Source organism: Lissotriton vulgaris, chromosome 1_1 (genome assembly GCF_964263255.1).
Source record: "Lissotriton vulgaris chromosome 1_1, aLisVul1.2, whole genome shotgun sequence".
NCBI classification, from domain to species: Eukaryota; Metazoa; Chordata; class Amphibia; order Caudata; family Salamandridae; genus Lissotriton; species Lissotriton vulgaris.
In genome coordinates this window covers 812178518-812200744 of record NC_141685.1, presented here as the reverse complement: position 1 = coordinate 812200744, position 22227 = coordinate 812178518, and the positions used below count along the sequence as shown (strand labels likewise).

The window sequence follows — 22227 nt, the reverse complement described above, 5'->3', positions numbered from 1 at the left end:
GTGGATCTGAGAATTCGTGGGACAGTGGCAAGGGCGAGGCTGGCGGATTGGAGCTGGCGAGTGGGTGTGTAGAATGCGAGGCGGCTGTTGAGGTATTTGGGGCCCATGTCATGGAGAGCCTTGTGTGCATGGGTGAGGAGTCTGAATGTGATCCTCTTGTTGACGGGGAGCCAGTGCAAGTCCTTCAGATGGGCAGAGATGTGGCTGTGACGAGGGATGTCCAGGATGAGTCGTGCCTGCTGCCTGCCTTTTGATTGCATGTTAACCAGGGCACAAGTCCTAAAAACAAGAAGTGGGGGCGCTGACGTCACGACAGGAAGTGACGTCACAAAAGGTGGCTTGCACCATCAGACTCATTGCCTCCCCTTGCTCACCCCTTAGATGCGATTGCATCAGAGAAGCCATCGCGTGAGCAGCGTTCTGAATGGGCTCCGATCTCGCCCCAGACAGGCCAGAGAGTGAATGTGTGGTTCCATTTCCTCCAGTTATCGAGCTCTCGGTAAAATAAGTGGGGGGACGCCGTCCACCCGCCTGGTACCCCGACTCAAGCCCTGATGTTAACACTGTTTGTTGTTAGTTGCTTTGGCTGAAAGTGCGCCGGGATCCACTGAAGCGGCCCAGCTAGGTCTGGGTGCGATTTGTGGTAGAGTCAAGGGTATGAACACATTTGTATGCTTCCTCTCTTTGGTTGATGGAGGTTTGCGCCCCATTTTGTTCTGTGTCACCCAATGGCCTCCTGGAATTACCTGGGCATTCTCTGAGTTGTGAACAGTGGGTGCAATGAATTCCCCGGCCTGTTCAGCAGCTTTAATATCAGTGGGGGCAGGCTTGGAAGGGATTAAGAGGGGTTTCGTGACAACACCGTGACATTGAAGAAATTGCTTTCTGGGTGAGTAATTTCTTCTTTCCAGAGTCAAAACTCAAAAACAAAAAAATCCATTCGTGGCACAGGAAGCTCCCAGCAATATCTTTTCAAATCTCATCCCGTTATTACTGTTTTGTTTACAGAAAATGCTTAAAGTCACCTTCATGGCGGTGGTGGAAGCCTCTACTTCCTGTCTTCTCTTGCCTCCACTTTTGGCTAGGTCCTCTTCTTCAGGTCATGGATGTCCAAAGAGGGTCAGTGATGACATTGAGCCCTTGGTGGGTATTGGGATACAGGAGAGTCCAGTTCATCCACCTCCGGCTTCATCTTCTATGGAGTCACCTGAAGCTGCCCATTCAACATCCTCTAACCCCTCCGATAGCATTATCAAAGATTGTTTTTCAAGCTCGCCCCAGGAAGGGGGCCTCCGTGGGGGGTTATGCGCAGCCTCAGAAGTGTCCCCAAGAAGAGAAATGTATAATGAAGCTGCTACAGTTGCCAGCAAAGAGAAGATGTTTGGTGAAGATTTTGCTCTTCCTGAAATTTACTTCATTTTGCTTATGGGGGGTAAGTTTCCCTCCTGGAAAATGTTGACTTCTAGGGGCCTTCTTAACACAACACCCCCCCCCCCCCCCCAACCCCTTTGGTTCGCAGCATCCATCATTACCTCCACTGTACTGTAGCTTCTCTCCCTTGGGGAAACGGGCGGAGCTGCTGACTTTGAATCTGGGGATACCGGTTCGAGTCTCAATGTCGGCTCAACATCCTGTGATTCTGTCCAATCACTTAATCTCCCCTTTCCTACCAAAAATGAACAGCACCTAGATACCTTCACGGGTAATTAGCCGCACTTTACAAATCCAAGTGTTATTTTGGGGGTGGGTCCCTTTCAGAATTCGACCATGAAGTCTTCCTCCTGAGCACTCAATTGAACTCTGTCAATGGAGGAGATGGTGTTTAATCTGATATTTTATTTTTTATTCAAAGGATTTTATATTCTGTTTTGTCTCTATTGGAAAAAAACAGTGTTTAGCTGTGATCATGTATTGGAAATGATGTCTGCAATTTTGTTTGAAGAGCAGATTGTAAACAAGTTATGCCCTTCCAAGTTAAAGTCAACCATAAACCCATTTAAGGATAATACTGTGAAACAAAAAACGAAACTAAAATGGTTGTGCCCCCAGGAAGGTTAAAGGATATTTCGGTTCAAGTTGGTACACCGCTACCTTATGTGATGTCACCCATGGTTGTTTTCTTGAAAATAAAGAGCTAGACTTAAGTATGTTGTTTGGGCACCGGAACTAGAACCCCTCTTTGGACATCGACAAGATAGAGATATTTCCAATATTTAACAAGCATTTACAATGCTATGGTCTCTGCATTACTAAAGTTAGAGCTATAGGCATTGCTCATGACATTATGTTTATTTATGTTTTGGTTATTAAAACATAAATAAATGGCATTGTCATTTACAATGCCAATAGCTTAATTGCTCGCAAATGCGAGACCTATTGCATTTGCAGCCACACAGAGACACAATCACAAAGCCACCCACACACACATACAGAGCCACTCTCACAGAGCCACCCACACAGAGTCATTCACATAGAGCCACCCACACACACACAGAGCCACCCACACAGAGCCACCTACACACACTCACAGAGCCACCCACACAGAGCCACATACACACACACACAGCCACCCACACACAAACAGAGCCACACACACAGACAGACAGCGCCACTCACACAGACAGACAGAGCCACACACACAGACAGACAGAGCCACACACAGACAGAGCCACACACACAGACAGAGCCCATCACACACAGAGCCACACACACAGCCCCCCACACATACACACACACAGCCCCCCCAAACACACACAGTCCCACACACAAACACAGCCCCCCCACACACACAGCCCAACACAAAAACACACAGAGAGCCACACACACACACACACAGAGCCACACACACAGAGAGCCACACACATAGACACACACAGAGCCACACACACAGAGAGCTCCCTGCCCAGTAACGCCCCAGCAAACAGAGGCAAGCAAAAAACGATGACAAGAAGGGAACAGAGGCAAGCAAAAAATGGGTATTTGAGGCGAGATTGAGTTTACCTCTGCAGCGAGGGCGTATTCCCATGGAACAAGAGTGATATTGGAAGTGTAGGTATGCACTGACGTGAAGACAGAACATGATACACATTGATTGACCTGTGATGCAGGTTTTTCTATCGGGTCCGATCCTGGCTGGGAAGGTCTGAGGTGTAGTTACTGAGTTCAGCAAATTAAATGCAAATGCCTCCTGTAAAAATATCCTAGTATCGGTTTATTTCACACCGCTCGCACACAGTGTGTACAACACTGTGCTTTCTCTGGCCCCTACTCATCTTCCCTCGCCTCCCCCCAAATACATGCAAAGCTCGCACTTGCATCCCCCCAGCCCCCTGCTCATCACCCCTCTACACTGTTCATCTGTTTCTCCTGTTCTAGGCTGTACGGTTGCCCTCTCTCTCTCTGTATGTCACCAGTATACTATTTCCTGTCCATGGCTTTTGTATTACGAGTATTGTTCCCTGGTGCCTTCATTCGGTTGGTTCATTTGAAACAAACCAAGACTACAACTCCCAGAAGGCATCAAGTTGTCAAATGAACGGGCCTAACCGGAAACATGGTTAAATGACAACGACTTGGAGTGAGGCAGCAACACTGCTATCATCGCCGAAGTGCTGTACTCTACCTCAGCCCTCCATCCTCTCACTCACCCCACGCCCCGTTCGTATGCCCTAGCACCCCCATCAGACCACTCTTAAGAGGGCCGCTGCTCTGCCTGGCGCACTGCCCTCCGGCTGGGACTATCCCCTCGCACAGATCTCAAGTTGTATCGCGGCCAGCTGGAGTACCTCATCCAGTTGTTACTTTTCCTAGTTGCATTCCTGCATTTGCAATGGGAAAAGTAAACCCTCGTAAAACACAGCAAATGAAAGACGGATTGGATACACAACCCCTAGACATTTTGCCATACCCCGGGACCAGCCCAACTCGCCCCACCACCACCCTCCAACTAGCTCTTATCTATACTCTCTTCTTCTAATCCCTCGGTATCTTCCCCCCCAACACCATTCACCACTTTCAATTGCTTACGTTCCCTCTAGTACTAGACTGGATTTTTCATCAGTCCTCCCCCGGACTCTCATATCCTCCTTTTCTAGCCCGATCTTCTTTAACTGCTTCCTTCTCTTTTCTGGGGCAATTCTACGACTGGCTGGGCCAGGCTACAAACCAATCAGCCCCTTCCAAAGAACACTCCAAAAACAGATCCAAACCTACTGCCCCCTGGTACAATGAACAACTAAGGGCACAAAAACAGATTAATCGTAGCAAGGAAAGAATCTGGAGAAAAGACTATGACACAGCCAGTAAACTAGTCTACAAGGAAGCCCTGGCACTTTACAAAGCCATGATAGCGAAAGCAAAAAAAGAATACTATAGTGATCAAATTGAGAAAGCTAAGAATTCTAGCAAACAACTTTTTCAAATCACTAAAGCACTATCAGGTAATTCCCCCGACCTCACTCCCCCTCAGTCGCAACTTCTGTGTGACTCTCTCGCCTCCTTTTTTTTCACCAAAGTAGATGATATCTACCAGGCTTTTTCCACCAAATCACCTCTAAGTACAACCACATCTACTACCTCTTCCCCAGCTAATATGTTCCTCAGTTTTCAACCGGTCACCCCTGACCAAATAAAAAATACACTATCCACTAAATCAGGATCACCTTTGGACCCCTGCCCTCTCTCCGCACTCCGACCGGTAATGGACTCTATCATACCGGCACTCACGCAGGTTTGCAATTCGATTCTCTTGTCAGGCAATTACCCGGACCCCCTCAAAAACACCTTACTAAAACCCTTGTTGAAAAAACCCTCCCTAGACAAAAGTGAGCTAAAAAACTATCGCCCCTTCGCTAGCCTCCCCTTCATGGCGAAGGTGATTGAAAAAATCATGAACATCCAGATTTCCGAATGTATAGAAAAACATCAGCTCCTGGACAGCACGCAGTTTGGGTTCAGGAAACACCATGGCACAGAGACAGCCCTGATCAAAGCCGCCGATGACATCAGGGTAATCAGGGACCAGGGTGGCACTGCCATCCTGGTTCTGCTAGATTTATCGGCGGCCTTCGACACGGTCGACCACAACACCTTGGTCGACCGTGTCCAGGGATGTGGCATCGGCCACACTGCCAAAGACCTAATTGCGTCCTTCCTTGCCAAAAGAACCCAGGCTGTCATTCTAGGTCCCTTTCAATCGGCCCAACTCTCTGCTCCCTGTGGAGTTCCTCAAGGCTCATCCCTGAGTCCGACACTTTTTAACATTTATGTGTCGGACCTTGCTAAGACCATCAAAGCACATGGGATGAGCCTAACCTCCTACGCCGACGACACCCAACTAGTGTTGGCAATCAAAGGGAATGGAGAGCAAGTAGCCGAAAAATTTAAGAAAGGGCTCCTGGATATAGGAGAATGGATGGCTACCAACTGCCTAAAGCTAAATTCGGAAAAAACCGAGGTACTCATCTTTGGACCTCTCTTACCAGCCTGACCAACTAGTTGGTGGCCAGAGACCTTCGGTACCCCTCCCACTCCTACCACCAAGGTCAGGAACCTCGGAGTCATCTTCGATGACGGTCTAATCTTCATGGACCACGCCAACAAAACAGTGTCCACTGCACACCTGAAATTAAAAATGATCAGGAAAATACGTCCTTTTCTCCCTGACTCTGCCATCAAGACACTAGTCACTGCCCTTGTCCTCTCATCCTTGGACTATTGCAATGGGCTATTTATTAATGCTCAAACTAGAGTAATCACAAAACTCCAAACGATACAAAACGCGGCGGCACGTCTGCTCTCTGGCAAGACAAAGTTTGAATCCATCTCCAAAAATATAAAGGATTTTCATTGGCTCACTGTACAAAAAAGAATTCACTTTAAATCCCTCTGCATTGTGTTCAAAGCAGTCAACAATCAAGGACCACACTTCCTAAAAGATCAACTACAACACTACAAACCCACCAGAGCTTTACGATCAGCCACTCTCAATCAACTGGTCGTCCCCCGCACCAAAACAGTCACCTGGGGAGACCGTCGCTTTTTGGTGGCGGCCCCCAGACTCTGGAACACTCTGCCTCTCAACATCAGGCAAAGTACCACCCTCCTTCAGTTCCGTAAACTCCTGAAAACCTGGCTGTTCACTCAATAACCATATCACCCTTTACAGTCCGCCTTAATCAACTGGTTCATAACCTCACATTTCGTATTCAAATAAATGATTTATCAGCGCCAAGACGCCCAAGGGTATATGCAGCGCTCTATAAATATTAAAAATAAATAAATAAATAAATGGTTCCTACTACCATTCCGGCACGGGTGGCGGCGGGGAATAAGCTTTGCATAGGGCGGGGTTTACGAGGTGAGATCGAGGATAAAGATATGCACTGGTCTTAAAAATATAGGTCAGTGGCGAATTTTTTTTTTGTGTACATTTATATAGCGCAAACTCGACCCAAAGGTATTGGAGTGCTTTACAGGTATGAGCACCATTTACGCTACACAAGGACACATTCATGCTGATGGTGGGGGAAAGCTGCGGCACGCACAGGCCAGCCTGACGGAAACGCAAGGCAAGCTGGGGAGCGCTCCTGCCGCCGAGGCCCCCCGCATGGTGGATGTTGCGGATGAACTGCCCTCTCCCCTGGAGAGCGCTCCAATGCCTTTCGGGCCGCCTTTGCGGTATATTAAAATAAAAACAAGCATTGGGCAGACGGGCAGCAGGAGTCTGTAAGCCCTGTCCATTTCAGACTGGGGGACGTGTTTTTTTGTTGAGTGACGGATGACGTCACTGATAAAAAGGACAGCAAAAACACGCCCCTCAATCCGAAACGGATGCGGCCTAGAGTGACAGGCAGAGCTCTTCTCCAATGGCTGGCCGCCGTTTGGGAAGCCAGCCAATGGAGAAGAGCTGGCTAGTTTACCTCCCTACTCTAAGACATAATTTCTCGCCCAGCGAGACTGCGCAAGCGCAGCCTACGCAGGCCGAGACCTAAAAAGGCATCATAAAAGGTACCAAAAAGCTGGGAAAGTAAATGGATTAGCACCACAGTAAGGAGTAGGGCTGAAAGGGGAATCTGTAATTGCTAGTACATTGACTACACTGCATCATATTGTGGCCGAGTCAAGTAGGGTTATAGTGTAGGGTCAGGTGGAGTCTCCTGTAAGGAGCCAAAAGGGTTTGACTATGAAAAGGAAAAATAAAAATGTAAAAAGAATCCTTAAACAGAAAAAGAAAATTCCATTGCCCTATGGATTATAATGTGAAAAGTCTGAGGGTGGGCCAATAACATTCATTCTAGCAGCAGTACCTCAACTGTTCCAGATTATGGCAATAAACCAGGAAATAAATGTACTAATAAGAAAACAGTATTTACTGTTTTCCCTAGTTAGACAGCATGAAATCGACCGCCTCAAATGGTTAAGAACCCGACGTAAACTCCAGGAAAGTAGGAGGGAATGCAATTTAAAATAAATCAATCTAAGAGATGCTGCAATTGCCAAAGACTCTAGGAAAAACTGGCATTTAATTGCTGAACAATGTGACTCCAGGGTGAACGTGCAGGAAATCCCCTTTCCCGAAAATGTCTGGGTGGGATATATTTCGCAGTTGTACACGAGTAACAGTGAGTTAGATATCCCCGTGACTCTCTGTGTAGACAAAGTATTGTATTCCGTGTTTGATGCTCCCTCTGTTAACGAGATTGTAGGGTTTATAAAGAATGCCATAATTTCTGGCACTTTGGGGCCTGACGAAAATTCCCATCACAGTCATTAAAAAAGGAGGCTGCAGCTTAGGGATCCTTCCTTGCCCCATTATTGAATTATTGTTATCATTCCGGGAAAATCCCCCAATCTTGGGAGGGCACTGCTATTGTACCACTGTTTAAGAAGGCTCCTGGCATACTTATTGCCAAGAGTGTGCTCTGCCATTTAGAACAGTGGGCTCAAGATCAGAATATTATTCCCCCGGAACCTGCCAGCTTTAGGAGGAATCATAGTACACTTGACAATATTGCGGTCCTTCAAACAATAGCGGAAAATACTCCTTTTCGCAAGGTATGTCAGCACTCAGTGTTCACATCGTTTATTGATTTCTCCACATAATTTAATAGAGTTGGTCATCAAAAAATGTGGGAAAAGTTTCTTCTTTTGGGTATTCCTCACCACCTTGCAGGTCTTATTATGGAGCAACTTATGGATACCTGATGGGGGGGATACAAGATTCACCCCATAAGGTTGAAACTTGGAGCGATCTCAAGCAGGGCTGTTTCTTGGCTCCCCTTCTGTTTTCCTTATATATTTATGATCTTCCAGGCACCTTAATTCAACTGAAGGGTGATCCTCCCAGAATTGGTGAACTGTCCATTGGCTCCCTGATATATGCTGACAATGTAGCCATTATAGACGTAACTCATATTGACTTGCAGCGTCATCTTGTAGCATTGTGAAACTATGCAGAACTCCACTTTTTGAAGATAAGTATTTCTTAAAGCAAAATCTTGATTTTTCATAAGAAGGCGTCAGGACTAAAGAGGAATTTTTAATTGGTATTTGGGTACATATAAATTAGAAATAGTGGGCTTGTATCGTTACCTCTGGAAGGTTTTTTCTAAGAATGGGAGGGATGTTGAGCACACGAAGCTCAGTCCGAGCAGAGTCCTCTCTCAGGTCAACGCCCTATATAGATTTATAAAATTTGTGGGCGATGTCATCTTGGGCATGTCCTGTCAGTTTATAGGGCTAAGGGCCAGATGTAGGTAATTCTATTTTACCGATTCATAAATGCCGAATTTTACCGATTCGGTATTTATGAATCGGTAAAATAGAAGGTGGGAGATGTAGGTAAAATTTAATTTTCAATTACCGCTTCGGTATTTTACAGAATCGGTAAATTTACCGAATCGGTAAATTTACCGATTCAGTAAAATACTGGCCCCTACATGCCGATTCCTAAATACCGGTCGGTAACGGCCGAATTCGGCCGTTACCGACCGGTATTTCCTCTCCTACATCTGGCCCTAAAATCCCTCGTCTTTGTTTTATGCGTGTGAACGCCTGGATATGAGTTATTGGCACTCTTTTGAGAGGATTTAAGGTCGAATTTTTTCTCATATAGGTCATATGAATACACTTCCAGCCTCTCATGTTTTGCTCTTGGAGTTAGGTTTATTATGCTCTAATTCTTTCCCCGTTTTGATCTGATTCCTCCTCTCTTTTGACAAGATTGGAAGCATTTAGAATTAATGTAAAAGCTGCTAGAAAGTGAGGGGTTAAAAATGGACTAGAAAATAACTCTATTGGCTGGGGGGAGTGCTTGTTCTCATAGTATATTTACCAGTGGTGGTAAATGTATAGCCAGTGTGCGAAGTCTCCGGAATATACAAGCCGTCCTCCACTTGGAGATGTTGAAAGTTTAGCAGCCGCTCTGCAGACATGTTTATCCCTACTTCAACTCACCCAAAAATGAAAACACATTACATATCCTTTCCCTTATGTCCCACAAAACAAAGGAGAGATTCGACATATCTACAATCCCATAAAAATCTACCTACAAGATTACCAGTAGTAATAACTTGGTTCTCTACAGCGCTTTCTGCAACAGTCATGTAGCTTCGAGGCACTGTAATAGGCATATGTTATAATGGCATTTACAGAGCTAACTCAATAGCACTCATCTGTATTGATATTGATAGAGGGAAAAGTTGAGCCAACTCTACTGGGATTTCAATATATGACACACATCGTTGCAGTGTCCACTTAAACCCACAGGGCCACGTGATGAGAGTGAACTGTAGATCTCTAAAACCTCATAGACATGGGCATTGGCTACTTATATATATGTCTTACTGGTGGTAGTACGGTGTTACTCAGACTCACGCCTCCTCCCCCCACTTTAAGACAAGATGGTACTCTACTGTAGGTTGTTGCCTCAGCATTTATGGTAAGAGGCAGGAAATAGTGAGGAGATTAAGGAAACCCAGAAAACAAGGATTTAGCCCCTCCTCTATCTCCACTCCACCCTCCACCTGTGTAGGTACTTGTCACATTGATAAATGTGAAGTGGAAACCCTGATTTCTCAGATCTAAGTGGTGGCCAATTACCTGCCGACAAGTCAACTGGAAACAGCGTCGGATTGGTAACGAGGGCATTCAGGCAATTCCAGAGGGGCCAGTATCCGAGTTCTGGCTGTGGGCTGCTTTGTTGAGCAGCCTGGGGGGCGATTTGTGCTGTTTCTGTATTGTTCAATGCCTCCAGTGGCCCAGTGGGGCCCTGAGTGGCCTTTCTGGAGGTAAATTGGTGTCCATTACCTCCCTTTTATCACCGGGCAGAAGTGTCACTCCCTTTCTCTCGGTGGCCGGTCCATTAATGTGTGCATGAGGGGTATGAGCGGAAGTGGCCTTACTTGTTTTCAGGTGTTTGACCACTGTAAACGAATCCCTGCATTTTTTAAACCCCTTTTTTTTAAAAAAAAAAAATTGCGCTGAAGCAGTGTTTTGCGGAAAAGCAATATGCAAATGTGGGCCACTTTTTTTTAGCCTGCCCGGGCCGATTTTTAATCCCAATCCAACCCTGACTGGAAATACGCAATTTTGCGGCCGGAGCATTTTCTGCATAATTATGTATGTGCTGCCTTTGCCACATAATCAATTATCTGCTCCATAATTGGAAGATTTTAATAAACAAATTGTTTTTACCTCAAACGGATCAAAAGTTACTAAAAACACAGCAGCATGTATTGCTGTGCAATGGAAGGCCCTTCATAAAGGTTGATCTTTCTCTTGATATTTAATGTATTTTAGGGTTAAACTGTAACTGATGAAGAGGAACCTTTGCCCAGACAGTGTTAACGTGCAAAACTGACAAAATAAGGAAGTAACATAGTCACAAAATGCGCCTCATTGAGGTGATTGAGAGGGCTTTTGTTGCCTCATAGTTTCAAAAACAATGCCACATCATTTGGTCCTCCCCTGCTGCATAATTTCCGTGGCTCTGCCTGTGAAGTACCTTAAGAACGTGCCCTCAGCTCTGAAAACCACAACGAAAGATAGCTGTACACACAGAGATTGCCTCACTCTCCTACAAGCCTCAGTGTCATGCGCATACCTCGAATCTAACTGGACTAAAACCAGTCACGGCCGGTGCAGGTAAGCGTGGTGGGGCGGGGGCGGGGGGAGTTGACAGACGACGGAATAGGATTTACTTATTTATTTAACTTTCCCTATTCCATCGTCTGTCGACTCCCCCCTGACCCCGCCCCACAAAACGCACCCTGCCCACCCACCCCCACCCCGTCCAACAACCCCACCACGCTTACCTGCACCGGCCACGACTGACTAAACCTAGACTCATTCTCATCGCCATCAGTTCCACAAAAGCAGACATCCAGGATTGGCTCCGCAACATAACACCGAAGAGATTTACTCACCTACTCTTCGCGAACTATAAGGCCTACAGCTACTGTGGCTCATATAATGAAGAAGTGCGTGAAATATTATGGAAACATTTTGCAGAATCTAAGCTGGTACAATTTGCATGCTGAGTTATCTGGAGTGCTCATCAGTGGCATCTAAAGGGTGCCACAGGAATTAATGCAAGCAAGGAACCTGCCCCTCTGGTACCAGTTACATAGTAATACACAGCCATAAATGGAATGCAGAGGAGCCCTCTAGGACCATGGAAGGCTCACCCCTTTTTTGAACTCCTACTCTAGGACCATTGGCCACGGTGCCGCTGCACCTGCTGCACTACTGATAGCTACATCACTGGCGCTCACGCAAAAAAGGTGGATTAACACTGCACTAGTGCTGCGATGCAAACGTGAAGCAGCAGTGCCTTGCATGCCCAGTGTAGGCTATTTTCACCCTTGTCTACAAACTCCTAAGAGTTGACAGCTGGCAAAGTATAAACTGTGTATATATGCAGTTTTGCTTAAATTATACATTATGTGTCGTAATATCTCACATTATTCCTTTCGCCTTTTGTTTGCACCTGGCTTGTTTTGGCATTAGAATTTCATGCAAAGGCCGTACACACTATTTTAGTTGATTGGCTGGCCAGTTTTGGCTTGTCCTTCTCTGTTACACCCACTGTGCATAAATTAATAAGGATTAGGGCTGTGCAACCCAAGGCGTTGATGGTTCTGCAACCCTGCCGACTATCTTTTGCATGCAGAAGTTGATCACTGATGTAATTTATGCCCCTTTTGTGTCATATGCACCCAAAGCTTAGCGTTGGTCCAATGCAAAACTTTAGTTAAATTGGGCCCATTTCACTCAGATTCCCCATGGACAGTTGCCCAGTGGCGGCCGGCAAGGCTTGTGGGTGGAGGAGCGGGGCAGATTCGGGGGGATACTGTGCATAATGCAAAACAAAAAAAATAACTTACTGTGCAGCAGGGTCCTGCGTCTCTGCTCCTGCTCTCCTTAAGGAACAGGAAGCATAGCCAGGCCCCACTGACCAATCACAACGCTGCAATGCAGCATTGTGATTCATTTTGAGCATCCTGATTCAACACTCAACCAGGGAATGGGGGCTTGGCATGTTCTCTACCCTGGCTGTAATGCAGCCTGCATGGAGAATGGAGAAAGTGCGCATGACTGGTTTGGGCGGTCTGAGAGGGTCAACCAAACGCTCATTGTGCTCTTAGAAGTGGGCAAACTTCTCCTCCCCTGCTCTGTTCCGAGAGAAGAGCAGCCCCGCTCACCCGCCCGCCCGCAAAGAAGCACAAACATGAAATGATAGTAACTGAGAGTTATTATCATTTTTTTTTTTACTTCTCAATCTCGCACTGCTTGAAAGCAGCGGGGTGACGCGCCTCCGCCATTGCGGAGGAGCCGCCACTGCAGTTGCCTTCTCTTCAAAACATAAATAACAACGAAAACTCAGGGATCCTGCCACAAATTCTCACTACTACGCAGGATAAAAACATATTAATCAAAACTAGGATTCAGAACCGCCATCTAAACCCTGATCCTCTGGCACCAATGTGGGCCAATGACCCTCCTGGAGCTCCAGACTGGACCCTGATCCCTGTGAATAGGATTATGCTAAATTCATGTAACTGTTTTTGTGTAATTACCTGAAATTTCAGCAAAATTATATATAATTATGCAACTCTATCATTTTGTACTATACATTAGTGTAAAATGCGTCCTCAGGCCAATTTTTGGTCAAAGGGAACATTTAATAAAAGACTACAAACAACAGCTGCTCCCATTCTGTTCCTGTGCTTTTGTGGTAACCTTGAATGGCGCATTGCACTGTAAATTTCAACAGAGTTTGGCGCATAACTACACAAAACAGTTCAGTGACGTCATTTCTGGAATTTCGTGTCGCAAGAGTAATGCAAAATCCAAAAAATATGCAAATTACGCCAGCGTAATTTACATTTCTCAGAGGCCTTCTTGTGAAGATTGTCCTGTGTGCCACTGCCAGACTCCTCAAAGGTAGAAACACAAGATTACAATACTGGTCTCCTAAAAAAAGTGGATTGGCTGTCCCTGGGGGGGGGGAGACTCATTATCAACAAGAACTGCTTCTTCACCTGCAAGGCAGTAATGAACAGTGAACCAACCCACCTGGTCCAAAAACTAATCACAGCAGGAAGCCAATCTAACACAAGAAGGTGAGTTGAAATTCAGACATATGGCTAAAAAAAGTTCATGAGACAAACCTTCACCCTCTATGCACCAAAGGCCTGATTAATGATCCGATAAAAATCAGACACAGTGGTGTTCCGAATTTATTGGATGTGATAATTATTGCATATTCTGATTTTTGGGGGACTAACGTGGATTTTTATGCTTACCATACCAAAAAACACAGGTCCTGGTAACTACCTGGCCTTTACCCTTTGTTCAATTCCAGGAGGTTTGAGCTGTCGAAATGTAATGAAGAGTGCAATCTTTTTCGCACATGGCAATTACCATCAGTAATGCACATCACACATCTTTTCACTGCAAACCCTGCGCAAACAGGTGCTTACGCAGGTGTGGCAATTTGTCAGGCCAATTGTAATCAGGACCTCATCTCTCCACAGCTGAAGAGCGCTCCATCATTTCTTGGTATGCGTCGCATTTGCAACAATACGGCGCACCTCTGTGTTTTCACTAGAGCTGGCACTAAAAATAGCTACCTAGCGCCAACACAGACACCCTTGCGCCGTAGTGCAAGGGTGCCTGCATGGCAGGAATGATTGTTTATGTGCAGGAAGGTGTCCCTTCCTGCACATAAACCATTAACAAATGGCGGTTTGTTACTTCTATGTTTCCTGCATTCTGCGGTACACATAGAAGAAGCAAATTGTCATTATTTAATGATTGTTTATGTGCAGGAAGGGACACCATCCTGCACATAAACAATCATTAATGGCAGATGTGCAGATGCAGCACACATCAAAAAAGCAAAAAAGAAGGGAAATAAACGTATTTCTCCTCGTTGATCTATTCTAACGCCTACTATCGCATGGCGTTAGTTTTTGGCGCTGCCTCAGATTTACAGATCCATGTAAATATGGGACAGCGACAAAAAGCAATGGGTGTTGCGATGGAAGGCCCACTGCAACACCCTCTGCAGACACCTTTCACGCAAATACCTGTGTGAAAAGTTACAATATTTAACCCCTTCCATGCTGCCGCGATTTCGCTGCAGTGCGGCACTTCCGCAAAATGGGCGGGGCCGCGTCGGCCATTGGCCGACGGCAGCACTGGGGAGGTAGTGCTGCCGTCGGCCAATGGCCAACGGCAGCATGGAAGGGGTTAATAAGCAGTGTTAAGGCACAAAAAAGTGGATTAACGCTACTTTGTAAATATTGTGCAGGGCATTGCGCCAACGGAATTTATTTTATTTATTTAAACACTTGTTAAGCGCAGCAAAGGCCCATGGGCATCTGTCGGTAAACGGGACATTCTGGTGGCGCAATCCCCTTGTAAATATGCCCCAAGGCCTTTTTCTTTTCATGGAACAACTTCTCAGTCATCATTGGCAAGACATCTTCAGCTTCTCTGTGCTTCTCCTTCTTCTCCCTCCACTTCCACACAATCCTGAATCGACACCATAATCCCAGAACTGGATTATACTGCTGAATACTGGTTTATACTACTGAAAGTCAGCACCAACAATATTGTGGCAAACTAATATTGAGGGCTGAATATCAAGGGACAACATATCCAAAGGTAAGTACATGTAGGCAAGTATAGATACACTGCTCCTAACTTCACATCTATGTACCTTGAAGATATATGTACTGTGTGGGTACATATATGTGGGCCAGTGCCTAATTTGAGCCGGTGGTTTCCGGTGCTCGGCACCGGCACTTGTCAGCACCGGCACTTATGACAGTCTGCCTACTGGTCAGTTGAATTTAGAGATAACTACAACAGCTGTTTATTAACTCAATGTACAATAACAATGACTAATGCCTACCACCCAGGCCATTTTTATGGCTTTTGGGGGCCTGGAATTGTCACACTTGTAAGAGTGTGATGGTTAGTAGATGGGTTGGGGCTGCCCGTGGCAGCTCTGGCAGGTGGAATGGGTGGGGCGGCCTCCTGACGAGGGCCCTTGCACCCATGTTTTTTTTTACATTTACAAATTAAGCACTGATAGATAACGAAAATCTAGACTTGCTCACCAGTTGATATTTTATTTTCAGTATTCTGTCCCCAATATTCGATACTGCCGATTTTCAGGGGGCGCACCTCATAACCATTCCCATACACCTTCATAATGTACATTGCTCACTTGCTGGGGTTATTCTTTATAAATAGCCACACCTATACACTTCTAATCCCGGCTCCCCAATCGTCCAAATTGTGTCTTCCTGGGCAAAGCCATTTTTCATAGAGAATTAACTGTCTACTTTAGGAGCGCCTATACTGAACATCAGCAGGAGCGGCTTTAGGGCAGTGTAACCGGTGCGGATGCACCAGGCGCTTACATGTGGAGGGGGCACTGACCTCGGTGGGGGGAGGGAGCGCTGTGTTTAGCAATAACTTATGATTGGAGAGATGAGGGGCACTTTTGCCTGGTGGTAGTGAGAGAATCTGAGAATGCGGTCATGGGGAGGGGGGGGGAGGGGGCGCCAAAAATTATTGTCGCACCAGGCACCATCAGTGCTAAAACTGGCCCTGAATATCAGCAGTAGGATGTGTTTAAAAAAAATAGAAGTTAACAACTGTGGATAATTCTAAACGTTCTAATGCGGATTGCAACCAATCGCACCGCACTTTTCAAATAACATCTAAACTCGTAGCTAGGCAACTTCCACACTGTTCAAGATTCATTTTCAGATTGGGTTTCGCTTTATTCTCGTCCTCAAAGTACTAAGGCTTGTTCCCTGGGCGGGAGCTGCAAATGCCGGCTGCCAAATCTTGATTTCACCTCAAGCCTCTTTCTTCCTCGACCCTACACTTATCTCTTATCACGCTATTGCAGGCTCTTTTTTCCTCCCTGCTTTCAACCTTTTTTTTACTGGTTTCCTATCTTTCTATATCTTCTTTTTTCTCCGTTTCCTGCCTACCTCTTTTGCGCTGGGTCAAAGTCTGACAAGGAAAAATAAGTCCAGATCGCTGAAAAAGAATGCCTGTGCTGACCACCGGCAAGCACCGGTGCAAATTAAGCTCTGCTCCCACCCTCGTATTTTCTGGATGACTTAATTAGGAGAGGTAATTGGTGAGGGCTGACAGAAAAAGCTTGTATTTGGTACTTTTCTGCACTTGGTATGAGTTTTTGACCTCTTGGCTTTGTCAAAGAGAGAGAAGACAAAATTCAGACAGATACAGCATCACTTAGGTTTGATCACTTGTTTTCAACAAGCGCCTATTGTGAGCTGAGCACAAGCTGCATTTACGTTTTGCACCTCGGTATGCATAATGGTGCATTGACACATGCAAGTTGGATGCAAAACCCGTTCGGTCATGCTACTCCCCCATTTTATATCACCTTGACATTAAATGGGTGCAAAATCATACTCGATACTGTGTGCAAATGTTAATACTTTCAGGGTGCTTTTGTGCCTCAAGACAGGGCTGCTATAATTATGCTCTCTCAATAACAACAAGGGACCCCAAATACAGTCAGCAGGGGACCTTGGGGAACATACTCATTCAAACAACAGTGGTCCCATGCATTACATAATGTATGACAAATAAATATAGACAGAGTCAAATCTATATTTCAGAGTGACATGTCCAGCCGGACAGAGGTCTTTCAAGTTTACTTAATAAACAGCAATTCGAATAAAGCAAAAGATACCTTCCACAGTACACCCGTGTGGTACAAAAGCCTGTGCCCAACACTAGCGGGGTGATTACAGATGGTGAGAAAATAGAAGGGTTTTTAAGGCAAACAAGCGCTTTTTCTGTTATACATTCAATTTCCACAGAAAATGTCAAAGAGCGCCATTACAATAGTTAGCAATCAAGTATTTGTATATAGCGCTAGATGGGTCGACGGCGTTTCGGTCCCCCTAAAGGGTCATGGGGACCATCATCAGGACAATCAATAGTTGCCTTAATCGCTAAAAACCTCAAAATGCTGAGGCAGCGTGTTGAGATAAATTTGCCGTAAGGATAAGCAATTGCCCAGAGCAGCAACCCCAAAATGGATAATTATGCAGCATGGGAGGGCTACGTTATGTGGCAGGATTGACTAAATTATGCGACAAGAAAAAGCAAACTATGCAGTGCAAGAGGGCATATTTTGTGATGGTATTTCTTCATTTTTTATCATTTTGCACACAGGTGAACGCAGTCTGGGAAAGGGTTTCACGTCATTAGAACGAGTTTAACACCAAAATACAGCAATAAGCAACAAAAAGGGGATCAGTCAACCTTTGCAAAGGACCTTCCAGTGCACTGAAAGACGTGTCACTGCGTTATTAGAAACTATTGATCGGTTTGAGCTTGAAACATATTTTCTGTTCCGATCTGCAGATATTGCAGCAGTTGCTGCATGTGACAAATGCAGCAAATCCATAAGTATGCACAAAACGCTGCAGCCACAAAATTGCATTATTCCAGAGGCCCTGCTTATAGATAATACTGAGGGCATTTTATCTGTTTACAAATAAAACACATTTCGGAATCTAGTAGCCCCCGATTAGGGATATTGGCACTTGTCTTTTATTTGACATAGCTGCTGGCCTCCCCGGCCATCCTGTACTTGTACTGTTCGACCTTCTCAATCTAAGACTGTTAAACTGTAAGGGGGAATGGCAGTGCTTAATTTGAGCTGGTGGTTTCCGGTGCTCAGCACCAGCACTTAAACATCAACGCCAGCGCTTTTCATGAGCACCAGTTAAGGACACATTAATTTATGGTAGACACAGGGATATTAACTGATTTGCCCAGAATCACAGGATGTTGAGCTGATGCCGAGACTCAAACCTGGTTTCCCAGCTACGAAGTCGGCAGCTCTGGCCATTACAACACATCCTTTCCCCAATTTCACGGTTAGTAGTTTGTTCTGTTTTAGGCATCGCTAACAGGCGAAATGGGCTGGGGCAAGCTGCCTCCTGACAAGAGCCTTGGCACTAATTTTTTTTACAAATTAACCACTGGGCAATAGGGATATACCTATAATTAGTGCAGCAGGTGCAGTGGCACAGGGCCCAGAGGTCTGAGGGGCCCACTGCACTCCAGGTATAGATGCATTTTACTATCAAACCAGGCGATGGGGGTTTCTCCTTGATTGCTTCAGGACCCAGGACAACGTGGGTATATCAGTTGGGGTCACCCATGCAATAGAACGGTATGGATACGAAAACTTTTCTCTTAACACCGCCCAGAAGCTTGAAATACACATGAGAATTCCAGTCTTTACAGAGAAGTGTCTGACTATTAAAGTTAACAGAAAAGTACCAGAAGATTTTATAAGGCCTGTGCATGTACACATTGTGTTACACTTCACAAATTTGCATCGGATTAGGCTAAGAAAACAAACTGACTACAAGTACCTTTGGAAGAACTACAGCCATGTTAAAAAGAATATACGTCTTGGAGTGTCATGCCGGGGGCTAGGATGTATTTCAAGGAGACTTCTCCTGTGCTAAATGCAAATAAACTTTTCAAAATCCGTGTTTACAGAGACAGGAGAACTAGGGTAGAGCTTTTGACCAAGGAAAGCAGGTGGGGCGATAGATGGGGAAACTGTTGACCTTTTGTGTTCTATGTAAACTCCTACATAGCTGGGGTGTAATGGGGGGGACAACACTTTAAGGGGCCCCTCAACCTTTCAAGGTTGTCCCTTCAGCCCAAGGCCGAAAAATACATACGAGACTCAGGGGCCCCTGGTGACATTCTGCAGGGGCCACATGATTTTTCGTTACACCACTGCTGCACAATGCACACTCACTAACAAAAAAAACAATTATTGATGTACGGGAGCCCCACCCCGCTCCTTCGCCTCTCAGTGCCAATATATTCATGAATTTCTAGAAACCGTTTTGCACCCCCAAAGCGTGACACCGTGAGCTTCTCGGTTCTCATCCACGTGCACTCGCCACACATTCGTTTTTTCCCCCTTCCCTTGTCAAAGGTAAAATGACTTCATTGATTCAAGCGGCTGCAGCGGTGTTTCAGGGTGTCCTGAGGTGTGGGTGTGTGTGGTTAGGGACAGTGTGAATGTGGCATGCATGAGGGGGTGGTGGTGAGGGAATGGGGGGTCTCATGCATTATGGATTGAATCTGGAGCCCAGCCCCCTCCCCAGGCATGCAGCGAGGGGAAGCACGTGCATGGCGACCACTGAGGGGCTTTTCATATTTCAAGAGGGTGGGGGAGGGGCAGCTAGCTACAAGGCTGACATGAACCGACGCGGCTTCGCTTACATGCCCAGGTCGCTGTAGGTGTTGTAGAACTCCATCTGGTTGCAGGCTTGGATCCAGCCCACCACCCAGGTCTCGTTCCTGGGCACAGGGGGCATCACCACCCGGGCGGAAGCCTTGAAGTAGGGGGTCTTGTACCTCAGGACGATGGGCGAGGTCTCCTCGATGACAGTGGGGCAGGGGTCAATGGTGGCCAACACGTCATACACCACGATGTTCTCTCGCCGGATCCGTGTTTTGCAGGTGATGCTCTGGATGCAGCCCATGGCGTGGGGGACGGGGAGAGGCCAGGGGGGGAAGGCGTCCACGTAACCTGGCTGAGCAATGGCATCAAAGCCCCTCTGAAATGGTCAGCATCCTAGGGGTGGAAAAAAAAAAGCCAAATCCTGCAGATGACTGAACATAAAGATTGTGTCTGCTTTTCAGCCGAGGCAAAAGTTCAATTGAGGGCCCTGGGCCATTCATCGCCGGGGTCCAAGAGCCATGTCCTACAGCGATCGAAGTTCCATAGTTGGGCCTTAAAACGATTGGAGCTCCACGTCTTACAGAGATGAGCGTTCAAGACACTGGTGTTCTAGAAAGTGGGGTCAAAGTACAGTGTCTTACAACAATTTCAAAGTCTGCGCCTTACAGACATTGGAATTCAAGGCCAATGTTTTAATGAGACTAGAATTCAAAACCCATGATTTTTTGAGAAAGGAATACAAAGCCAATGCCTTTCAGAGATCGGAATTCGAAACCCATGTTTTATGAGATTCTAGGATCAAAGACCCATGCCTTTTAGAGTTTCAGAATCTCTGGCAATGTCTTATCGAGATTGGAATTCAAAACCCATGTCTTACGTGGAATGGGATCAAAGACTTAAGCCATATAGAGTTCAGGATCAAAGGCCTATGTCTTAGTGGGTTTCGGAATCTTTGCGAATGTCTCCTCGGAATCCAAACACCATGCCTTATAAAGATTGGGATTGAAGACCCATGTCTTAAAGAGATCAGGGATCAATGTTGATGTCCTATCAGGGTCGAAACTCAAAACCCATGTCTTATAGGGGTAGGGATCAAAGACCTATGCCTTAAAGAGGTCGGGAATCAATGGCAATGCCACATCAGGGTCGAATTTCAAAACCCATGTCCTATAGGGAATCCCCATCAAACAGCCATGGCTCGTAGGGATCGGGAATCAATTCCAATGTCTTATCAGGGTCAAATTTCAAAGCTCATGCCTTACAGAGAATAAAGATGTGTGTAGTACAGAGACCAGGAATCCACGCCAGTCTTATTGAGATGGGAATTCAATATCCAGGCTTTCTAGAGTTCGGGATCAAAGACCCATGTGTTATAGACTAGACATCCCGAGCCAACGCCAAGGTCTCATCGAGATCGGAATTCAAAACCCATGTCTTATGCGGATGGGATCACAGACCCACGCCTTGCAGAGAGCAGAAATCTATGCCAGTCTTCTTAAGGCCAGTGTTCACAATACATGGCCAGTGGAGGCTGGCATCAAAAGGCCATGTCCTGCAGAGGTCGGCGGTCCCACCTGTCCTCCACACACCCCCATGCAGGGATACCACCGCGCCTAGAGGCCGGGCGCCGGCACGGTCTGCAGGAGCGGTCCTCGGTCGTCGAGCCCCGCCGGGCAGCCTCCGGGCAGCGGGCAGGCAGGAGCGGAGGTGGCGGCCGGAGGCATGAGCAGCGTCACCGCGGCGGAGGAGGAGGATGAGGCTGCGAGCCGGCTCCGTCTCTCGCCATCTGCAGTCTCCCCGCAGTGGCAGCGAGGCAGGGCGAGGGCGCCGAGGGAGCCCTGCATGGTCTATAATTAGAGGCGCATCCTGCGCAGCGGGCGGCAGCTGACAGCCAGGCAGGGCGGGACGCCCCCGCAGCCCCTAGTCGACGCCCGGCCGGAGGGCGCGCCGTCCGCGGTGCAGCCTGGCATGGACGGGATGCCTCCGCTGCCGGTGCTGCCGCTGCTACAGAGCATCCTGCGCTCCCGCCCGAGCTCCGCCCCCTCCGCCTCGGCCCCGCCCCTTCATGGAACCACGGGCGCTCGCCTCGGCTGGTTAAAGCGCCCACCTGCTCCGGAGGGTGCCTGGAACCTGGAGTAGAGCCTATTTGTAATCCGAGCGAGATAGTAGCTTCGGGTGATGCGCCTGCTGCCAAGTGATGTTCACAACCTGCAGTTCAGACGGCCGAGACCACTGAGACAGCTCGGAAGGTAATGCACCTACTGCACAAATGTGGGGAATTGCCGGACGCAGGCTGCAGACCCTTTCAGGGAATCCAGTTCCAGTTCCCCCTGAGGCAACTCTTCTAGCACACAGGCCTCTAACCTGCTGATGTACTTATCTGCGGTAATGCACTTGCAGCAGAGACTTGTATGGAAGTAGTGATCAGTGGAGCAGCA

General features: G+C 46.8%; 1 protein-coding gene across 1 annotated transcript in view; it reads right to left on the bottom strand.

The window, feature by feature from the left end:
- Nucleotides 1–21811, bottom strand: part of FAM78B (family with sequence similarity 78 member B) — a 228199-nt gene extending 206388 nt beyond the window's left edge. Inside the window, exon 1 of the mRNA XM_086956963.1 lies at nt 19828–21811. Within this exon, the coding sequence (XP_086813089.1) occupies nt 19828–20090 (263 nt within the window). The 5' untranslated portion in view covers nt 20091–21811. The remainder of the gene's footprint in view (nt 1–19827) is intronic.
- Nucleotides 21812–22227: the final 416 nt, after the last annotated feature.